Source organism: Medicago sativa, chromosome 3 (assembly GCF_051527215.1).
Source record: "Medicago sativa cultivar Bolivia chromosome 3, Bolivia_mono, whole genome shotgun sequence".
Classification (NCBI taxonomy): Eukaryota; Viridiplantae; Streptophyta; class Magnoliopsida; order Fabales; family Fabaceae; genus Medicago; species Medicago sativa.
The window spans coordinates 95,885,488-95,907,902 of NC_140751.1; the positions used below are offsets into that span (position 1 = coordinate 95,885,488).

At 33.8% G+C, this 22,415-nt stretch overlaps 3 protein-coding genes and 1 pseudogene across 7 annotated transcripts; 2 read left to right on the forward strand and 2 right to left on the reverse strand.

Moving 5' to 3' along the window:
* The first annotated feature begins 2,204 nt into the window (after positions 1–2,204).
* Positions 2,205–3,276, forward strand: LOC146942372 (protein ENHANCED DISEASE RESISTANCE 2-like pseudogene; annotated as a pseudogene). Its single transcript, XR_015032666.1, has one exon. The product of XR_015032666.1 is annotated as a protein ENHANCED DISEASE RESISTANCE 2-like pseudogene (transcript).
* A 4,794-nt stretch (positions 3,277–8,070) lies between these two features.
* On the reverse strand, positions 8,071–12,893 carry LOC146942373 (peroxidase 18-like). Of its 3 annotated transcripts, none has more exons than XM_085756337.1 (5): positions 12,741–12,893; positions 10,846–10,946; positions 9,514–9,693; positions 9,256–9,421; positions 8,071–8,665 (listed from the first exon to the last, which is right to left on the reverse strand). In XM_085756337.1, the coding sequence occupies exons 2-5, from the start codon at positions 10,870–10,872 to the stop codon at positions 8,250–8,252; spliced, it is 789 nt and encodes a 262-aa protein (XP_085612463.1). In that variant the 5' UTR covers positions 10,873–10,946; positions 12,741–12,893; the 3' UTR covers positions 8,071–8,249. The 3 variants fall into 3 exon arrangements, with proteins under 3 accessions (XP_085612463.1, XP_085612465.1, XP_085612462.1); XM_085756339.1 differs by having other exon boundaries at positions 10,846–10,943; positions 12,741–12,878; XM_085756336.1 differs by lacking the exon at positions 12,741–12,893 and having other exon boundaries at positions 10,846–12,207.
* A 139-nt stretch (positions 12,894–13,032) lies between these two features.
* Positions 13,033–16,625, reverse strand: DBR1 (debranching enzyme 1). Of its 2 annotated transcripts, none has more exons than XM_085756335.1 (8): positions 16,333–16,625; positions 15,964–16,085; positions 15,639–15,832; positions 15,298–15,480; positions 15,089–15,207; positions 14,818–14,957; positions 13,894–14,010; positions 13,033–13,441 (listed from the first exon to the last, which is right to left on the reverse strand). In XM_085756335.1, exons 1-8 carry the CDS (start codon positions 16,611–16,613, stop codon positions 13,359–13,361), a joined length of 1,239 nt encoding a protein of 412 aa, XP_085612461.1. In that variant the 5' UTR covers positions 16,614–16,625; the 3' UTR covers positions 13,033–13,358. The 2 variants fall into 2 exon arrangements, with proteins under 2 accessions (XP_085612461.1, XP_085612460.1); XM_085756334.1 differs by having other exon boundaries at positions 14,818–14,978.
* A 2,945-nt stretch (positions 16,626–19,570) lies between these two features.
* TIC55-II (translocon at the inner envelope membrane of chloroplasts 55-II) lies at positions 19,571–22,285 on the forward strand. The gene is made up of 3 exons (XM_085756340.1): positions 19,571–20,080; positions 20,832–20,934; positions 21,036–22,285. Exons 1-3 carry the CDS (start codon positions 19,644–19,646, stop codon positions 22,152–22,154), a joined length of 1,659 nt encoding a protein of 552 aa, XP_085612466.1. The 5' UTR covers positions 19,571–19,643; the 3' UTR covers positions 22,155–22,285.
* The last annotated feature ends 130 nt before the right edge of the window (positions 22,286–22,415 follow it).

Consider the following 22,415-nt stretch of genomic DNA (forward strand, 5'->3'; position numbering starts at 1 on the left):
TCCTTAAACTCTTAAATTTTTGAACGATTTTTTTGAGACAAGATTAAAACACTATGAAAGGTTCGTTTACTAAAATTTAGAATTTTCTGACATGAAATGAATTAAATATGAATTTTTTAAAACAACAAAAGTTAAAGATAAAAAGTAATGAAATCTGGATGTAGAAACCAAATTTTACGATAATTTTTTGCGGAGGAACTTTTAGTAATGTTCTAAACATGTCTGCAAAAAATTGTTCAAAAATTTAAGAGTTTAAACATAAATTAAACAAATTTGAATTGAGTAGGGACTAATACTCAATGCAAAAAAACAAAATTAGGGACTAAAAGAGTTATTAAAATTAAGTAAGGACTAAACTTAAAAGGTCCCTATTTTATAGGGACTAGAAACATAATTAACCCAATTTTTTTTTGTAGTGATTAAAAAAGCTATTAAAATTAAGTAAGGACTAAACTTAGAAGGTCGTCATTTTATAGGGACCAAAAACATATTTAACCCTATATAAAATAATTATACATTTGACCTTTCAACAAAAAATAAAATTTGATAAAACTTTATTTACCTATAAGTCGAATTGCATATTACTACTGTCTTTTCTCTTAAAAATTAAAGGATTAAGACAAAAAAATAATAAATTAGTTTTTTAAAAATATTATTTTATTTGGTCAAGATTTTAAAGCTGAGCGATTAAAATGGTTTAAATCATTTTATTTGGTCAAACAAAGCTGTACTGCGTTAAAGATTTTCAATATATGTCCAAATTTACGAAAGAAAAGTACAGTGATTTATTGTGACTTTGAAAAATAAAAATTCAGAATCTCAATATAGGTAAATTAGCTTTATTGCGGCAATTTTAAAGAATATTTTATTAATTTGACCAATATTTTATATTCTTTTTTGACAAATTTGGTCAATATTTGATATTCTTAAAAGTTACTATAAAAAGTTGATTGATATTTTTTTCATAAATAAAAAAATCGATTAATAATAAGAACTTTTTTTTTACTCAATTTTTTTGGGTACAATTCATTATATATATTTGTATTTGTCTATCCGCTCTTCTTATTGTGATAATATGTATAAATTATGAACAATAACTTTTATAAAATTTGATTAAAATCTATATTTATTATATATATAAAAAATGGTTAATTAAGTAAATGGTCCCTATAAATATTCAGAATTTTGTTTTTAGTCCCTACAAAATAAAATCACACTTTTTATCCCTATAAAATTTTTCATCAACATTTTTAGTCCCCATAAAGTTTTCCCTATAAAACTTTTCAGAATTTTTCCTTTATCATCTAAAAAGTGTAACAAACTATAAAAATATATTTTCCTTAAAATAAAATAAAAAACTAGAAGAATATATTTATATACTTACTTTTTCTTTATCCCAATTATACCCTTAAACAACTTTTTTTATAATAAAGATCATTGTTGGTGTCATTAAAAAAAAGAATTTATATTTTTTTTTGTTATATCATTGGTGTCATTGAGATAAATAATCATGATTATTTTGGTTTGTTATAACTCGAAAACAACAAACATTTATATTTTTAGTTTAATCCAAATCAAAATTTCATAAAAAAACACTGTTAATAATTTTCAAACGTAGCACAATAAAAAAAAAAGCAAAAAGATAAGCACTCACGTGTCCGTCTTTTCGCTAGCAGATAAAAACTTTTACTCAATATTTTGTATTTTAATATTATAATAATTTTTTATTTTTTTTATAATACTAACAATATAACAAATATAATTTATTTTTTTCTGTTTTTGAAAGACAAAAAAAGTTATATATTATCTTTTGAGTATAAATTAAATTATTAAATTATACTCCCTCCGGTCACATTTACAAGCAAAAAACAACTTTTTAGGTACATCTAATAATTAATGTATCTAACTCATAAATATGATCAGATACATTAATCATTCAATGTGCCTAAAATATTATTTTTTGCTTATAAATGTGATCGGATGAAGTATTTGTTAGAGGAGGAACAATTCATTATACTCAAATATTTCTTTCTTAAATTGAATTGTGCTAGATAATACCCGATAGTGGCATTTCCGTAGTTTCAAGAAAACTCAAGACTCTTTCCTTTTATCTCCTTTCTTCTTTCTTTCCTTATTCGTTATTCCACTGTACAACACATGTAGCTCGATAATAATAAAGCTAAAGAAGTGATACGATATTAGTTGTATTTGTTCTATGCAAAAAAAAAAACAACACAATAATTATGAGATGAATTTTTTTATAGTTTAAAACCCCAAACCATCAACATCAATTCTCACACACACCAACTCATGTGCACCACCGGCAACAATTCCCGGAGCTCTGGCTCCGATTCCGGATCCACCGCCGATTGGACCACCGAAGCAATCAACGGTGGATCTCTACGCCACGTCGATCTCAACACCGGAACCAATGGCTGGGCTTCACCACCAGGCGATGTTTTCAGCCTCCGCTCTCAAAACTACTTCACCAAAAAGCAAAAATCTCCAGCCGGAGATTATCTCCTCACTCCAATCGGCATGGACTGGCTTAAATCCTCAACGAAACTCGACAACGTGCTTAACCGCTCCGATAATCGCGTCGCAAACGCGCTTAAAAAAGCTCAATCGAACGGTAAGTCGTTGAAGAGTTTCATCTTCGCCGTGAATCTTCAGATTCCAGGTAAAGAACACCACAGCGCAGTTTTTTACTTCGCAACAGAAGATCCCGTTCAATCCGGTTCGTTACTAGGCCGGTTCATTGACGGAGACGATGCGTTTCGAAACCAACGGTTCAAGCTAGTGAACCGGATCGTGAAAGGACCATGGATAGTGAAAAAAGCGGTGGGGAATTACAGCGCGTGTTTGTTAGGTAAAGCGCTGACGTGTCATTATCATAGAGGAGCTAATTACTTTGAGGCCGACGTTGATATTGGAAGTAGTGCAATTGCGAATGCTATCTTGCGCCTTGCATTGGGATATGTGACGAGTGTTACGATAGATATGGGGTTTGTTGTGGAAGCGCAGACGGAGGAGGAGTTGCCGGAGAAGTTGATTGGTGCAATTAGGGTTTGTCAGATGGAAATGGGTTCTGCTTGTACTATTGTTGATGCTCCAAGGATAGGGATTGCTCAGGTCAATCACCTTGGTGCTGATGCAACTGAAATTCAAAATCAAATTAATTAACTATCATTATTTTAGAGTTATTTTATTTTATTTTTGTCTTCTTCATAGGGAGTATTAATTAATAAATAAATAAATATTTGAGTTTCGTTCGAATTATTATTTAATTGTGATTTTCTTCTTCTAATTTGACAATTTGATTGATGCATGTGGAATTCTATAGTATTATTTTTTTGGGGTCTATTATTGTTGCGCATTGTCTGTGTGTGCATCTTGGTTCGCTTTACAGCGTATTATGTGTGGACATTTTGGTTAGTGGGTGGACGGTGAATCGTTTGGCTGGAATTGTAGAAAAGTAGCAATAAAAAGAGAGTAATGATATTTTGACATCCATTTGATGACAACCTTGTTTTTCTCACTTCTTATTGGTCAAAAACAATGGAGAGAGAAAAAGGAAGAGAGAGAATAACAACATCATGTGAGTATGAGAGAGAAAGTTGTCAAAAAGTGGTTGTCAAAATATCATTTCTCATAAAAAGAGGAGCACCCTTTGTATCAAGACTTGAAAATGAAGGTCGGACGCAGGCCATGTTGGACATTTGACCTGAGCTGCCATTCCTCATGGACTCCTTTCAGTAGGTAATAGTAGCAATCATTTTATAGAATACTTCAACTATGATACCTAAGTAGTTTCGGCGAGCTTAACTCGGTTTGGTTTGGTTTTGCTTAGAGAGGAGTATAACTAAGATATTAAAATAGGTAAAGATTGGAGTACGAATCCAAAAAATTATAGGATGTGTCCGACTTGTTGAAGAGTGAGAGTGAAAGGAAAGAAAGAGAAAAGAAAGATTGAATGAGGAAAGAATGAGAGTGGAAAGTGAGGGGATTGTTTTGGGTGTTTGGTTTAAGAGAAAGTGGATTAGAAAGTTGGAGGAAAGAATGATCTATTTTTAGTACTTGACATAAATACCCTTATATATATATATATATATATATATATATATATATATATATATATATATATATATATACCCCTTTAGAAAAATATACATATATAATTACGTGCTACAATTTTGTGGAAAAAGGTGTGACTAGGATAGAAAAAAATGAAACGGCAAACTGCAAAAATAAGGAACAGTAACATTTCTTAAAAAAATAAATAACATAGGAATAGTAACATAAATATAAAAAAACAATAAAGGTAGGGGGTGTTTTGGACTTTTCAAATAAAATGTTGTTGCTTCTCACCCTTTCTCTCCATATTGGTGCGGAAAGGTTTTTAGTGTGGGGGATTAGATTCTTTCTTTCCTTTGCCATTTTAGATAGTTTCAAACAATAGAAAATAATTCTTTCCCTCAACTTTCTTTCCTCTCCACCATCTTTCCTTAGAAACAAACACATAGTAAATATCAACTTATCTATGGTATTCAAATCCTAGCTGTTATGTTGTGGAAGTCTTGGCCTAAATTCGACCTCATTTGGTGTAATAATTTTCTTTTTAAGTTATTTTGCATCACAATTAAAGAGAAAATAAATAAATTGGGTTTCTAATGTAATCAATAGTTTCATTTCAATATACAAAGTACAAATGCATCGCAGTGTCCAAGTTTAGTTTCGATTTGTTCTTCTATGAAACATTTGCAGGGGACACGCTTGTTTGCATTCGCGGAGGATTTCCCTTTCGAAGATAAAATTGAAAGGTGTTGGGACTAGGGACAACGTTTGGTCTTATTTTAATTCATTACGGTATTAAGTCGTAGCAGCATACTGAAACAAGTTTTCTTTTAATTTTTTTTTTAAATATAGTCAGCGAATTCCAAGTTTGAACTCGGATGAAAGATATAACTTGAGAAAATTTATATTTTTTTGAAAATTTTCTTGTATTAAGGAGGAGTAGTATAATAATGCGAGTCCAAGTATATAGGCTATAGCTTTATCTAAGGGTCCAATGATAGAGCAAGTAGCTCGGGGTCGGCGAAGACAGCTAGGCGAATCTGATTTCATTTTTCAACCCTTTCTTTTTTTCTCATTTTTGTCAATTTATTATTTATTTACAACTACTCGTATTATGCTAGTCGCTAGATCCCTCAAAAAAAAAAAAAAAAAAAGACTGGTAATAGGACAACAAAACCATTAAATAAAAGAAATTACAATCGCCCTTCATTAGGGAAAAAAATTTAGTGCCGCTATATATTTTCTAAAGACATCTTTTCAACAATATAAAAAGAAACAATCATAAATTAAATAAAAGTGACATCAGAAAGTCTTTTAATATGGAGGTTAGTCTGAGGTCCAATCCAATCCAGATGTTTGAAAGGGTAACTCATTCCCTTCAGAGTTGGGGGAATTTAGAGGTAGTGAAAATGGCTTATTACACAGATGACTGCCATGTGGGAAAAATAAATCTAAGGGTTGTAATTAAAAGAATTAATATAGTATTCTTTGATACACAACTACACTTCCATCTTCTCTCCTCATCTCATCTCCTTCACTGCGTTCTCTTCCTCCTCTGCCGCCTCTACCTCTTTCTCCTCACTCCTTCCAAGATAACTATGCAGGAATCGTCCAATAACACATAATCAAAAGAGGAAGAAAAAAAATTGAACAACAACATGTTTAGAAGCAACTAAGATTGAATATAACCCCCCAAATCAATGAAATTAAGCAATATTTACATAAAACACCACCAACAAATCTATAACTTTAGATAAAGTTTCCCTCAATTAAACCTATTCATAGACATAGATTCTTCTGCTTTTATGTTTGATTCAAATTCCAAACACAAAAACATTCTCAATTCATAGAACCTGTCGTTATTGTTGTTGTTGAAGATGGAACGACGGAGTAGATTGGTTTTTGTATCAGATTTTGTTCTATCTTTCATGTGGGTATGGTCTGGTGTTCTCGTTCGATTATTCGTCTTCAAAATTCTTGAATTTTCTCATACCCACCATATCGGCGAGATTGTAAAGATTTTGTTGTCGGCGGCGGAGGAGACGAGAGGAAGGACGGCGGCGACAGTGAAGGAGATGAGATGAGATGAGATGAGAAGAGAAAATGGAAGTGTAGTGGTGTATCAAAGAATACTATATTAATTCTTTTAAGGGTCTTGTTAACGAGTGCCCCCGGGGCACTCATTCCTAATAAGGAAATTATTCTTTAAAAAAGTAAAGATTTCGATTTTCAAAACAATAAATGCACAAACTTTAATAAAATCCTACTACTTTAGGTGTTTAAAGAGTGCCCCGGGGGCACTCGTTAACATTTCCCTTCTTTTAATTACAACCCTTGGATTTATTTTTTCCACATGGCAGTCATTTGTGTATTAAAAAGGAGTAAATGGAGTTAAACAAAATGGAGCAAAGATGGACTTCTACAGGGTGGGGTTTACCTCATTCCATTTTATTCAAACTCAAAATTGGTCTTGCATGTATTATGACCAACAATCCTCTGTTTCTTTCAAGTCACGCAAGCTCAGTTTTGGAACTTATTCACATCAGTCAATTCATGTTTTGTTTACTTCTTCACTTCACTAATGTTCTCTTCCTTTCCCTCATTCTTTAACAAACCAAGCAAGGGAATTTAATTTATCCACTCTTCTCCCTTACTCTTGTACACCTTTGAACAAGTAAGTCTTTGAGTAAATATTCTTAATCTAGAATTTTAAAAAATATGCAATTGTTGCATATTTTGATAAGTTACGGTCACAGCCTAATCAAGCCATATCTAGGGGTGTAAGCGGTTCGGACTAAACCAACGAAACCGAAAGTCCAAACCGAACCAAACCGAAAAAATATCCGACCATGTTTGGTTCGGTTTGAAACCGATCCGAACCAATCAAAACCGATCTAGTTTGGTTTGGTTCATGGTTTTTCATTTCGAGATCCGTGAAACCGACGAACCAATCCGATGATAACCCTACTCCTTATTTTACTAATATTATCCTACCTCACACAAACTTATGGTTAATCCCAAAATTAAAGTCCAACATAAAATACTTTTTATCATCATTATCTTCATCTCATCTCATCAGTCAGACTATTTCTTTTCTACTAAAAAATAAACCCTAGTCATCAACCACACCAAACCAATTGTTCATCACCACCGGCAACCGCTGCGATCGTTTATCTCTTGGTTAGTTTTATCATGTTTATGCCATTGATTTGTTGTTTTGACTATGTTTTAATTTTAGGATGTGCTTTTTGGAATTTTTGTGTTTGTTGATGAATGATGCATGTATCATGGATGATTGAAATATTTAAGTTTGATGAAGTTGTTTTTGAAGAATGGTGGATGAATGAATTTTGGATCATATGTATGAAATATTGAGTAAGGTTAGTTATGAAAAGTTGTTTGAAAAATAGAGAACATGAAAAAACAAAATATGAAATACAATTATACAAAGTTCTATGAAATATTTTTGTGAGAATATGATTTTTTTTTAATTGTATTATTAAACAAACCGATCAACCGAACCAATCCAAACCGAACCAAACCGATTAGTTTGGTTCGGTTTCTTTTTTGAAAAATAGTGAAAACCGAACCAATCCGAACCGATGAAGATTTCATCGGTTCGGACATTTTTTTGACTGAAAACCAATCCAAACCGAACCGTTACACCCCTAGCCATATCTATTTAACATATTTTTATCCATTTCCATCACAATTTAAACAGGACATTAAATTGTATTTATTATTTACTCCAATTTATAAGTATAAATTGCAGGGAAATGTTAACCAGTGTCCCGGGGCACTGGTTAAGGAAGCAAATATAGTAATATTTGCATTGAAAGCTGTGTAATCAATGCATTAAAAATTTAAAAAGTGACTTTTTTTAACTTACAATCTCTTCTTTTGGCTTCCTTAACCAGTGCCCCCGGGGTACTGGTTAACATGACCCTAAATTGTATGGTAATTTTTGAATTCTAAAAGAAAATAAATGCACATTACTTTGTAATAAAAAATAGCATGACTCATTATCAGGTTGCAAGATTTTATATTGGTCAAACTCGGCCACTAAGAATAGACAAGCAAGATAACATCAAAGAATTGACAAGGTAACAAGACAAACAAAATCATGTACAAAGGATATTTTTCATAACCTTTGATGCTACACCATTTTTATTCTTTTATACAATATTAGTTGCAGCACAAGAACGTCGAATTTCACCCTCCTCAGTCTTTACCCCGATACTGGTTAGCTTTACGAATGACACACCCCAATTGTCAAAGAAAAGTTCTTGATCATTTGCAAAATCCTCCACTAGCTTCCTCGTGCTATCATCGTTCATCAAAACTGAATCAGACTGGAACAGAACTTTGCGATCAAGAAGATTTCTGTAGTATTGGTTGTCAAATAGCATAGACGTTTCAGGATCGATGTTCACTGCCACGGATGGTTGTGCATTTATTGGACACTGTTTTATTAGCTGATCAGCATAATTAGTATCAATGGTTTGGTCAATGAGCTTAAGACTTCCATTTCTGTCTTGTTGGAAACGACCCCTGAATGTGTTGCAATGAGCTGTTCCTATTGTATGAGCCCCTGCAAAGCTTAACTATTAGTACTGAATATGTAACACTAGTTAGATATTAAAGTAAATATAGTGAGAAGAAGCTGACAATCAAATCAAGTATGAGATATTTTTGTCTAATACACTTGGTTTGAATATCCAAAATTTAGAAAGAGAAATAGGCCAACTAATGTTTTAAAAATTGGACCGGACTCAAAATATTCAGAAAACCGACTTGAAGGACTCCCAACACATTCCTCAAGCCAGAGACTAGACATCTGGAGTGTATAAACTACTAGATATATGTGGATGGCGCAATAGGCTATACATTGTTTACCATATCAGATATATGTGGACTGAGGGTTGCCTTCAACTATAATCATCGTTCAGATCATATTACTATCCAACGTAGTACTCTCAACATGTCAAGATGGTAATTATAACAAATTTGATTAGATGAATATCATCTACAAAGCATCTATAGTTTAATTATTTCTACCGACCAAAATGTGTTACTTTATGGGATTTTACTTGAAATAAAAAATACTAGTGCTATGTTCAAGTCTTGGTAAATTATAAAATGTAAATAATATCGATATAGATTTGAGTTTATATTATGAACCTGAAAGAACCACAAGATCAAGTAAGGACAATCCTTTACTGGAAAAGAGCTTAAGCATCTCATCCATAGTAAAACTAGTGTCCACAATGTTGGGTCTAACATTTGAAGCAATTGAAACCATTCCATCTCTCCTACCTGTAGGAATCTGAACCCTTGGTCCACCAGCCTGTTTCACAAAGCGTCTTTCAACAACAGTACCAAAAAGACATGTTTATGTCTGATTGAAGGATAATATAAGAAGTGCAATGGAGAACTTACAATTTCAACTGCATCTCTAGCTGCTAGAGCAATTATGTCTGCACAAGAAACAGTTCCTGGGCAGAACACCTCAAGAACTCTTTTAGCTGTTTCTATAACAGAAAATCCCCCAACAGATCTATTTCCTGGATCACTTTGTTCTGTATTATTCCCTTGTAGCATCAAAGATGCATCACATCCCTGCATTTCAAATAATAATCTTATTGCATCAAAAGGAGAACATCATAATTCATAAACCAGTGTAAAAAAAAGTGCAGTGTCCGATTATGATACCTCACTATCTATGAAGCACTAACATAAATGCAACAAACATGACACTGAAGTTGACATTGGTGATAATTTGAGAAAATTGAAGTGATTGAGTGTATCCACATGCATGTCGTGTCAGTGTCAAAGACCGACAAGTATTGGACACTCAACACCAGGGACGGATGCATGCTATAGAGTTTGTGGACTTGTGCCCACACAGAGTTTTTAGAAACAATTTTTTTAGCAGTATAATGTATAAATAGTTGACATTTTGGTCACATTGACTACACTTATCACAAATTATTTCTCTCTTGGCCCACACTTATCGTCATATATCTCAAACTATTATTAAGAATTAGATGTGAAATCAAATCGGGGATGACTGGTTAAATGATTGTTTAGTTTATTTATAGAGAGTATTATTTTTTATTGATATTGAAAACGAGAAAATCATTCAAAATTTCCGTAATATGAATAATTTTAGAGGACAATTATTAATGCTACAAATTTTTATATAAAGTGCCCCCACTATTCAAAAATCCTGGATCCGTCACTGCTCAACACATCGTATTGGTGGTACATAGCTCACTATTGCATGCAACCTCTAAGGTCATCAAAACTTCAAATCTTAGAATTCTGACATTGAGTCTGACTAAATCCTACAAAATGACTTGCAAGATCCGGACTGCTCAAACCTTACAAGCACTATCTAAGACATATCTCTAGTCAATATGAAACTCTCAAAAGTCAAAACAACCCCACACTTAGAACCAAAACATATGATGCATGGACTAACTCGGAGGAAATAACAAAGATCTATCAAGATAAAACCAATTTGAATTTCACATCAAGTAGTCTTGTTTGGATAAACAATTTAATTAAGCGCTTATATCACAAACACTTATCATATAAGTGCATTTGTATAAGCTATCTTTATAACAAAAGATAAATAAAGTCAAACCGTTTTCATAAGAGAGCTTATGGAAATAAGCTAAAAATAGCTTATGCACATGGCATAACTTGTTTCTATAAACTCCCACAGAATGTCATTTGCTTGGTGAAGAGCAACATTTGAAGACTAACCTCTACAAAGCAATCATGGAAAACCATGCGAAGGAGCTTTCCAGGAATGGAAGGATCGTTTGAAGAGGATGTACTAACTGCATTTCTTATGATTAACTCTGCTGTTGGACATGAAGCAGCATAGAAGTCGAAAGCAAGATTAGAAGTTACAGAGGAAACAGAAAAGATAGAAACTGCTATGAAAAGAAACATTGATTTTGTTGTCTCCATGGGAACCAAGCGTTTAGTTCTTTTTTTGGGGATTCAGAAATAGTGCCTGGAGTGTGCAGGGTGTTTTTTGTACTACTCTTGTCTAGATAGTGAAACATATAATAATAATAATAATAAGGGAAATGCTAACGAGTGCCCTTGGGGCATTTGTTAAGAAACTAAAAGTAGAAACTTTATCTTGAAAATTGTGCATTTAACTTATTGAAATACCAAAAATAACTTTTGCTACATAAAATTTAGCAATTGTTTCCTTTTTTGAATCTTTAACTAGTGCCCTAAGGGCAGTTGTTAGCATAACCTTAGTAATAATAGAGATATAGCAATTTAAAACTGCATTTATGTAGTTTGGTGGTGAAGTCAGTAAGTAGATGAGGGTTTGATCATGCATTTTCCTATATGAGCCCCCATTAGGCCATTATTACTATTTATGCTGACTTCTCTCTTCAAGCATTTAAAGATGCTTTTCTGGCAACTCTTAATAAGGACTTCAGCCACACGTTTTTGAGAAATGCTGGAGAAGTGGCCACAGCATGTACCTTCATTATACACAGTCAATGATAAAGGACACTTGGGAGTAATATTTTTATTACAAAACACCGACTGAAAACTATGAAGATAGGGTTGAATCATGCTGAACAATAATGCTCATCATGATAGGCCAATGAACTGCGTGGATATTAAGTACGGGGTATTGCAACATACTGTAAGTCTGTAACTTCACATGACACACTGGTGAAGGAATCAAAATTTAATTAAAATCTGGTTCATGTGACAAGGCATTAAATGCATTCCAACAAACACTTGTGTCAAGTTTGGACCAAGACGTTACCTTGGATCACCGTGGACGGAGGTGGTTGAAATCTATGAAAAATGTGATTTCTAATGCAATGGAATAATTTTGATGGTAGTATTGTAAGGACTCCAATGCTAAAATCAATATATAATTGAGATTGAGATGAAGTTTGCTATGAGAATAAAATAGAGTGTAATTGAAGAATTATTGTTCCTGCGTACTTATATTTTATAAAGAGAATTAGTCGAAAAATCTATCTGTACGATAGTAACTTGGCCTTAATACGGCGTGGGAATGGATAGAGTCATAAAATGTGACATGTCATTATAACTATTGTATGGGGATTGCTCTTTAGACGCCTAGCAATTGCTCATAGACATCTAAAAAAACACCTCGAACGGAATGGTAGTTAACCACCGGTGGATGTATTTTCACTAGTTTGAGGCACATGCGAACAATTGCTATGTGTATAAAGAGCAATCCCTCTCAAGCACCCCTTAGACATCTTAGACATGGTTGGGCAACTTCACATTTTACTTGAACGAAACTTTCTTCACCTCGTAAATATACTCAATAAAAAAAGTCAATTTTTATGTCGTTGAGACGAATTATGCCATCCAAGAGTATCTTCGAAATCATGTATAAATTTTTTTAAAAATTTACAGGCCAATAAAGTTGCTCCCTTTTTTCTCACGCTTAGACTTTGAAGTCCATTCAATTTGGACTTGCACTTCTAAACCCAGACATCCACAGAAATTTGGTGTTTCGTTATATTTCAAGCAAGCAAATTAACTCTTATACTGAAACCGCTAAAGACCTATGTGGAATCCATGCCAATACGTTTAAACAGAATGATTTTTTTAAAACAAGGCACATAATCAATCAATATTACCTCTTATTATTGATGTTCATTTGCCAACTGACTATTGGTATTTGGTAGTAAGGAACGGCGTGACCGCCACTTTTCTCGTCTCTCCAATTCTCTATTTTTTTTCCTTCTAATTTTATTTCTCTGAAAAGAACCCATCATTTCCTTTACTGATAGGGAACTTCAACTTCAACCCTTCCAACGCATATATTTCAATGTATTCATCAACGGCATTTTTTCAGTCCTTTGTATGTATTTCCACGGCACGTTGGACCGGTATCTGATCTTTTGGGTAAGGAAGTCGACAACGCAGAACTAATCAAGAAATTGCAGCAAATCCCTTATACATGGAATAAATTCGCTGGACCCTTGAGCTTGATGAGAACAATGGCAGTTGTGAACAATTATAGATCCAGCTCAGCTGAGCAGTAACAATGCGACTAATTGACTATTGGAAAGGTCCAAGAGTATCTTTTTTTTCCTATTCAAATGGCTGGTTAATAACTTAATATACATGCAACTGAACTGCATATTGGAGTGGAAAATCTATAATCCAGCATATACATATATCCTAAGTAGCAGTTATAATCAAATGTTACTTGAAGATCAATAGCAATTCAGCATGTTAATTGCAATCAAAATTCAAGTCTCAGTTGGGAGCCCCTCATCATCGTCATCATCCACATCATCAATGGGAATGTCCTCGCTATTATTATCAGCAGGGCCTAGAAATGTACACAGAAATATTTAATTAACAAAAAAGGAGAAAGATGCAAACAATATACTTGCATACATGCTACTAACATAACTTGTGCAATTACAACTGCCCACAAACTAAACCAAGTAAACCCCGCTTGATCTTTTTTACATCAAATTTAAATCTAGTTGTGTAAAGTTGAATTATTCACAGCACAGTTAGATATCTGGTTTGTTCTCAATGTTTTGCTACAGCCCTCTCCATTAGCATGATGTCCTAATTTTAGAAAAACCCGTGGCATCCAGAAAGATAGGTAAAATTAATTGAGCAAAAGCCAACTAAGAGAGAGACAGAGAGAATTGAAAAGAAACCAGATATGCTCCCTATGTATTATTATCCAACCTTCTCATCTATCTCTTACATTTTATGCAAAAATGAATTGGCATCCTGCGTATGTCCAATACAAAGGGTAAGGTTTACCTCTTGGAATTAAAGAAGGATAAGATGACACATCCTTTCCTTCAGAATTTCTATCAAGAAGATATGGAAGTTCCAGAAGTCGCAAAAGATATTCTGTCTGGGGATTCCGAGGATTCACTGCAAAAGATAAAACAACTTATATAACTGCAACTTCAAACTAGCATTTTAAGCAATATAATAATTGCAACTTCAAACTAGCATTTTAAGCAATATAAGACATGGCAGTATGGCATAATGACAATGTGGAAAATATCATTATAAGATAACTCGGTCTTCTTTTCTTTTTACATTCTAAAACTACACAATAAAGAAAAGTTTGAAAAATTAAGTTTGAAAAAAGTATGAATGGGAAAGACACAATAGTATTTACTGCATACAAACTATAAACATCTTACATTTTCAGGGGCCGTTTGTTACAGCTTGTTTTTAAAAAAAAAAAAAATATTATGACTTTTCATCCGTTTGTTATAAGTCTGGAAAGAAAATCTAAAAAATGCTTCAAATAAGCTGTTTTGAATAGCTTCTCTTGAAAATCATTTTCTATACATGGTTTTTTATAAATAATTTTCATCATTGTAAAGAAACCTAAAATAGTTTGTTTTTCTTAAAAATCTCTAAAAAAAATCGGTAAATTATTGATTACTAAAATCATTTTTTTTTTATAATCTGTAACAAACGAGCCCTCAATCAAACATATATCCAAGATAAGCTATGAAAAGACACAATAGTCAACACTACCTAATCATAGTCATCTACGACATATATGCATGGAAGCAACACATTAGATAAGTAAGGGTATGATTAGTCAGCTAGAGCATGAAATTAGCCCAAACACTTCACGAGCATCCATAACCAGAGAGCAAGCTAAACAAATCTTAATTAGTGGTTTACAATGTAAACATTGTAATAGGAACAAAGACATACCAGAAGAATCCCCGTTAACATCGGCTTGAGAAGGATCATAACATGGAACCGTTCTAACAAATTCAGGAGGTTTACAACCCTTCTCTTGTAGCTTGCTTTTAACCCATTTGCGACAATCTTCCATCTCAAAGTTTACACCTCTGTCAGAAAATGCATACAGCCTTGTTTTTTTAATCATTTTTTCTTGGTGGAGGAAAGAAGAAAAAACAAGACAACAGAAGATAATTATGTTTGAGGGCACAAGTCTTAAATGATATTTAATCTTACACACCGAAAATCTGCAGCTTTGGGCGTCAAAGGGAATACATAGTTGAGATTCCGTGTTATTGCTAACCATTCTTCATCATACTGAATCTCATAAGGTCCTGGCTCTGATTCAATTTCAACAACCTAAAGGCACAGATAATGCCATGATTATAGTTACTGACACAAACAATTACCGCAGAATATTACCTTTGCACAATAGTTGTACACCTATACCTGTAAGAAATCGCGCCCAGGAAGACATTTATCAAGTGCTAGGAATTTTGTCACGGGACCTCCATCCCCATGTTGAACAAGAGCAGCAAATTTGCAGTGTAAGTGGGCCGAAAACCAGTAATGCGGTTTCAGTTTTTCTAGAAGTTGAGCAGCAGCTTTACTTCCAAGTCTTTTTTCCTCTATCTGTAAAAATCATCATCAAGATAAATGAGAAATTTGTTGTTGTAGAAAGACAGTGTGCTATATGTTGTCTTGTATACATAAATAATCTAACATTGCTAAAAGCTAAAAATTTCATTTTAAAATAATCAACATTCAAAAAAATCTGTTGTAAAGCATACCTCTTGCTGGAAGTGAGGCTTCTGGCGCACAAGCTGCTCCCAATCCCCATGATCAGTGATTCTCACCGGCCAATCATGTGAGAGAAAAATATCAATGGGTTCCTTAACTTGATTGAGTTTGCAAACATCATATTCACGAACATGATACACAGACTTGATGGTATTACGATCATATGGAGGCCTCTCAAAGTGTCCTGCTCAATTAAACAGCAAACATCATATTCTTATTTCTATTCAAATCAACACACTCTTTTCACTTACAATTGCTAGGTACCACGTGAACCAATGATTATAATTCTTACTCAAACAAAATTAATAAACTAACCTGATTTATAATCATGATGCTTATAAATTCCAGATAGTCCGCCAATTCGTATATTTCCAAACCTGACCACACCAGCAGCTCCCAAAAAGTATATATTAGGTGCAGCCCATCCTCCATAGTACCTAAAATAGAACAAACACATAAATTCATAACTTAGGCCCTGTTTGGATAAACAAATTAAACACATATCATATAAGTGTTTGTCCTTGTTTGGATAAACATTATATTTAAATGCTTAAAGTATAAGTGCTTATGTGTAAACAACTTATAGACATGTCATAAGCCGTTTTGACCAAACAGGTCTTTAATCACATAGTAACATTTACAAAATGTGAAATAGAGAAAAGAGAGCAAATTAAACTCACTCACAGTTCCCAAAGATAATTAGAAGCTTCGTGATTGCCACCGATGAAGATAGTAGGATAAGGAGCAACCTCCAAACCAGAATAGTATTTCCAGAAGGTTTTCATGGAGAGGAATTTGTCTGGAACGGCGAGGCTTTTCAAATCATTCTTGTTCCTCACGGCCTGAAAATCGCCGCAACAGAGAAGGAGATCAATTTTTGTGTTCTGAGCTTTCTCGAGGTGTTGGAGGGTTTTGTAGACATCGTCTAGATCGCCATGCATGCATCCTTCTATTGCTATCTTCATCTTTTCTCAGTTCGATCGAAAAGCCTCACGCTAGGGTTTTATCGGAGCAATAGTCTCGACTCTCCACGATTCCTTCCGAAAGGTGAATTGTCGTTTTAGTCCTCTGCTAGAATAAAATTTGTTTGTCATTTAAATCTAATTATGAATTTGCAAACAGGTTTAGAACAATATAAAAATCTTGCTTATTTAAATTTTAATTTTTTTTAAATATGATGTTCTAAACATGTTTATAAAAAATTGTTCAAAAAATTTAGAGTTTAAGGTTTGTTAAACAAATTTTGTTTTATTAGGTACTAATCCGATGTGCAAAAGTTTTAATAAGACTAAAAAAGCTATTAAAATTAGAAAAATATTAGAGTTTGTGAGTTCTTTAACCAATGTCTTGTACGTCGATTGATGGGACCCATAAAATTAAGTAAAGATTCAACTTAAAAAATTCTCATTTTATAAGGATCAAACACATATTTAACTTTAAATTTAGTGCGGATGGATCTCATAATAAGAGGAATGACAATTTGACGTGTGGTGGATTGATTAGTTTTAGAGATTCCCGTCGTGGTTTGGTTAAAGGTTTTGTTGCAAGCTTCGACATAACAATTCTCATAGTGTTGAGATGTTGGGTTTAATTCATGGTATGTGCATAGCTCGCAATCTCCATCTTGCATATGTTATTTTTGAAATGGATTCTACATTTGTTGCGACCATGGTTATTAATTGAACCACTTTTATTACCTACACTTGTTACGATTGTGGTTCTCAAATTGGTTTGCTTCTATAATTAGTGCATAGAACACTTGTTAGCAATACCTTAAAAATAAAGAAAGTAATGCAAATTACTTTTTCTTTGATTTATAGGTTTACTCCATAAAAAAATTAGAGCTTAACGGAGCTGCACTTAGTGTAAAATAGTTTACTGTTGTCTAAAGTTGGTCCAATATATTTAGAGACTTTTTTTTTTTTTTAGGATAGAGACTTAAAATAAATTTTATAGCAAAACTTTAAAAAAAAATTAAAATACACACATGCTAATATGGAGGAATACATAAAAGAAAATTATTATGAATAACAACAAAATAGACATAATGTCAAAACACAATATAGTAAACATCATAAGTAGATTGTTTGTCAGAGTGCTATTGAGTCGTTTCCTCCTAATTTATAACAAAACCATTTTAATGCAAAATGTATGATGCTAGAGTTTTTAGTAGATAGGTCATATATGAAAAAACATAAATGGCGTTTTCAATGAGGATTCTCTAACATTAAAGTGAGAACGGTATTTGGTTTTTTTTTGGTCCCTTTCTCTCTTATCTCCATCACTCATTCGACTTTTTTGTGTTGGATGGATAGTTTGACTAACACATCCATCAATTTAAGGGTCGATTAAGAGAGTGAGGAGGCTCATGATTTGATCCAAGAGGCGACGTTGCTTAGGGGTTAAGTATACACCGACCCCAAACCAACCTTGAGGAACAAGTAGCCACTCAAAATATTAGGGCCAAGTTGATGAGATAATGGGGGAGAAACCCTTATCCCCCCCTATATATAGTAGCCTCACACCAAACCCTGACTCACTCACTATTTACCCATGAAATACAAAACATTGGTGTTCTAGTACCTGACACTTTCCTACTAGGTCTGACCTAAAGTTCACTAACAAGAACTTTTAAAAGAAAAATCTCCTATTATTTTTTTATAAATGAGGTATTTTTTGTGCCAGCACGAATTAATTTAAATACAATCATAAAAAAAAAAATCTAAATACATTACAGTCATTCAATATTTTTTTAGCTAACTCACAATTTCTTTCTTACTAGAGATGACTATGTTTTTTTTTTGTTACAGAGATGACTATGTTTAAGCCGTCGTTAGATATTAAATAATATAAATGTTTGTTTATTCTAATGAATATTTCAATTACAATTAAAGTTTGAATTGTGATTCCCGTATTGTGAATATACCTATGTAATGTTGACAAGATATTTTTGTGTGTTAATCCCTCAGTTGATAAAAAAAGAGTTTATAGTAATTTAGAGATCAGTCAAAAGGTAAGTATCATCTGACTAAAAAAAATTCGCTCAAAATCATATTTAGATTCTTTCGAAAAATTGACAAGGTACTTAACACACCATATTGTAGATAACACCAAAAATCATATGACAATATGTGCACTCTTGTTGTGGAATCAATTAAGAGTCACATGACGTGAAGGAACATACTACATCCTTTATTTTGTATGAAAAACAATTATTAAGTAGGAGTTTAGTCACAGTGTAGGACAAATTTCTTTTGAAGATCCTAACCACACATCACAGGCTACTTCCACTACTAGAATGCAACTATCTAGCCACGTTTGAAAATGAGCATAAATTTTTTACCGGGAGAGTTCAATTTGCTTCCTACATTTTACATTTTACATTGAGAGTAGCGTTGTGAACACTCTTTTTAAAATCCACTCTCTTATTTAAAACTCATACGAATTCCACACTTTTTAAATCTATTCTTCCTAGCATTTCAATTCTTTACGTTAAACCTTTTATTAGTAACAGTGGACCACGTTAGTGTTTTTTTTTTTTTTTTGACAAAAGTGGACCACGTTGGTTTTGTTATGGCTGTGTTTAGTCTTAGGAGAAACACTTGTGTGGACCAAGACCAAGAATTTTGGTTTGGTCACACACACAAGTTTTTTCCTTCTCTCTCTTCTCTTCTCTCTTCTCCATTTTCTCTCTCTTCTCTCTCCTCTCTCTTCTCTTTTTTTTCTTTGTGTGACCAAAGACCACTTGTGTGGACCAGGACCACACAAGATTTTCTCCCCATATAGACACTATGAAACGACAGTAATTAATGAGAATTCATCCATGTTGCGTGTAATGGAATATGTGTCCAAATTTTCATTTTAAGGTAAAAGAATCAGCAATATTTTGTGGTTATGAATGTCACACAAGTCTTGCAACCACACACACGCTCCTAAAAGTATCTCTTCTTTCTTTTCCTCGATCAGTTTCTAGTACTACCTCTTGATTTCACTCCATGGCGTTGGTAAATCCATTTCTTCTCCCCACCAAAACTCATTTTGCTTTGCATGTTTCACCTCCACCATCCAAACAAATACTCCTTTGGACTAACCCATCTTCCAGTTTCAGTTTCAATCTCAACAAAGGCTTGTCATCAAGCAGAAGAAAGCATGCAGGGTATGTCACCGCCACGGCAGATGTCAAAGCTGCATCAACTGTACTTGATGGGGAAGAAGATCAGAAAGTTCTAGTGGGACCTTCCAGTGAGCAAGAACGCAGGGGTGAGAGAGAACTTGCAGCCTATGATTGGAAAGAGGAATGGTACCCTTTGTACCTCACTAAGAATGTACCACACGATGCACCACTTGGTCTCACAGTGTTTGACAAGAACCTTGTTTTGTTTAAAGATGGCAATGATCAGATTCAATGCTATGAAGATCGGTGTCCTCACAGGTTAGTTTTAATTTATCTCACCTCTAATTATTCTTATGATTGAATTTGCTTTCAACTGCTTTATGTGATCACATCCCATAAGTAAGAGTTCATAATTGATTTAACCAAAGTTGCATGCTATGTGATTAAATGAAAATAACATGATTATTGACGCAGATACAGCTCTTCTCAGTTAATACAGATTTTGTAGCTGTATACTGTGTATATACTTAGTGCTCCTAATGTTCGGGTTTATTTTTTTCTACCATGATGTGAAATCAAACTCAAGGATCAGAAACTAATCCAATGTGTTTGTCTGATAATGAGATCTATATTGCTCTATTTAGGAATAAGATATTGGTATTAATAAAGTTAGTGGATTGTTATGTTAGTTACTATCTTTCTGTAATACCTTATTTACAATACTGCTACTGCTGACAGGAGGCTAGGGTATATTTAAACATTTGAGTATCACTGAAATTTATCAATACAAATTTGATTCATTTAATATTTGTATCTTTCCTAGGACAGTCACTAAGTTCACCTAATGAATAATGATAGTATGTCCCAATTTCAATTACTTACAAATTTCCCCTGTGCTAGTAGTTTTCATGGGTGATAGTGAATATTGATAAATATTCTCACGTTAACTGGCTAATTTTTGCAAATTTAAATCAAACCATCTAAATTGATTGGCAAGTAAGTGTAAGAAATTATGATTTTTTATTCCTTTCACAATGCTGGACTGGACCTTATATTTTACATGATTCAGGTTAGCAAAACTATCTGAAGGCCAGTTGATTGATGGAAGGCTTGAATGCCTGTATCATGGATGGCAATTCGAAGGCGAAGGGAAATGTGTGAAGATACCTCAGGTAGGCTACTGACTTTAGAGTTCTACTCACCTATATCATGAATGTCCTTATATGGTTTGATGCTAACAAGTAATAATAATTGTTTTCTCTGTTTTCAACAGCTTCCAGCTGATGCAAAAATTCCCAGGTCAGCCCGTGTTAAAACATATGAAGTGAGGGATTCTCAAGGTGTTATTTGGGTATGGATGTCACAGAAGATACCTCCAAATGTCAGTAAAATACCTTGGTTTGAGAACTTTGCAAGGCCAGGGTTTCAAGATGTTTCAACAACTCATGAACTCCCATATGATCATTCTATTCTACTGGAAAACTTGATGGATCCTGCTCATATTCCAATCTCGCATGATAGAACAGATTGGACTGCAAAGAGAGAAGATGCACAACCGCTACTTTTTGAGGTGACAGAACGAACTGATAGAGGGTTTGCAGGTTGGTGGGGACGAGAGAAAGACGGTACTAAGCCTAACTTCTTACGGTTTGAGGCTCCTTGTGTTCTACAAAATAACAGGGAAATTGTAGATAAAAATGGTGAAATAAACTACTTCAGTGGTCTGTTCCTTTGTAGGCCAACTGGACAAGGGAAATCCATGCTGATAGTGAGGTTTGGAGGAACAAAAAGATCTCCAATAGTGAAACTGTTTCCTGAATGGTACTTCCATCAGAATGCAAGCAAGGTTTTTGAACAAGACATGGGATTCTTATCATCCCAAAATGAAATTCTTTTGAAAGAGAAGGTTCCGACAAAGGAACTATACCTGAATTTAAGATCATCAGACACATGGGTTGCTGAATACAGGAAGTGGATGGACAAAGTGGGACACGGGATGCCATATCATTTTGGTCACAGCACTATTTCCTTGCCTAAAGAGCCTGCTGTAGTTGAACATGCACCTGCTGGACTTGTTGCAGGACTATCAGCTTCCTCACCTGCAAAGGGGGGCATTGGGACAATGCATGCTCCAAATTTAGCAAATAGATATTTCAGGCATGTAATACATTGCAATACATGTAGAACCGCCATCAAAGCTTTTCAAACTTGGAAAAATGCCCTTTCGGCTGTGGCTGTTGCGTTAGCTGCATTGGCAATTCTTGTATCTGGGAGACAATGGAAAGTCCTCCTGTTGGCATCTGCATCCCTATGCTCTGTTGGAGCGTATGCTTGTTCAACAGCCATTGCATTGAATACAACAAACTTTATTAGGACACATAGGAGATTGTGAGCAATAAGTTGTAAAAAATATCCTTTTCAATCGAACACTTACAGTTTGTATTATAGTTTTGGATGACATCTGGTGTTGTCTCCATTTATGTTATTTAAGCCAAACAATGAATAGAAGAAAAAGTTTCTAAACAATGTCTTCCGATGAAAAGGTCATGGTCTGCCAGAAAAGCCTACGGTCTATTGTTCTCTTTCATTTTGATACAAGAAAAAAAAATTGAGTAGTTTACTGTACTTTGGCCGCAAAGAGTTCAAGAAGAAA

Bases quoted from the DNA above. Each gene is read 5' to 3' on its own strand.
- LOC146942373 (XM_085756336.1), bottom strand. From the start codon at position 11,055: ATGGAGACAACAAAATCAATGTTTCTTTTCATAGCAGTTTCTATCTTT. The intron at 9,694-10,845 runs GTTAGTCTTCAA...TTTGAAATGCAG, and splicing joins TCCATGATTGCTTTGTAGAG to GGATGTGATGCATCTTTGAT. The intron at 9,422-9,513 runs GTAAGTTCTCCA...TTTGTGAAACAG, and splicing joins CTAGAGATGCAGTTGAAATT to GCTGGTGGACCAAGGGTTCA.
- DBR1 (XM_085756334.1), bottom strand. From the start codon at position 16,613: ATGAAGATAGCAATAGAAGGATGCATGCATGGCGATCTAGACGATGTC. The intron at 16,086-16,332 runs GTGAGTGAGTTT...GTTCTATTTTAG, and splicing joins TCTAATTATCTTTGGGAACT to GTACTATGGAGGATGGGCTG. The intron at 15,481-15,638 runs GTATGCTTTACA...TGATTTTTACAG, and splicing joins AGCCTCACTTCCAGCAAGAG to ATAGAGGAAAAAAGACTTGG.
- TIC55-II (XM_085756340.1), top strand. From the start codon at position 19,644: ATGGCGTTGGTAAATCCATTTCTTCTCCCCACCAAAACTCATTTTGCT. The intron at 20,081-20,831 runs GTTAGTTTTAAT...TACATGATTCAG, and splicing joins GAAGATCGGTGTCCTCACAG to GTTAGCAAAACTATCTGAAG. The intron at 20,935-21,035 runs GTAGGCTACTGA...TGTTTTCAACAG, and splicing joins AATGTGTGAAGATACCTCAG to CTTCCAGCTGATGCAAAAAT.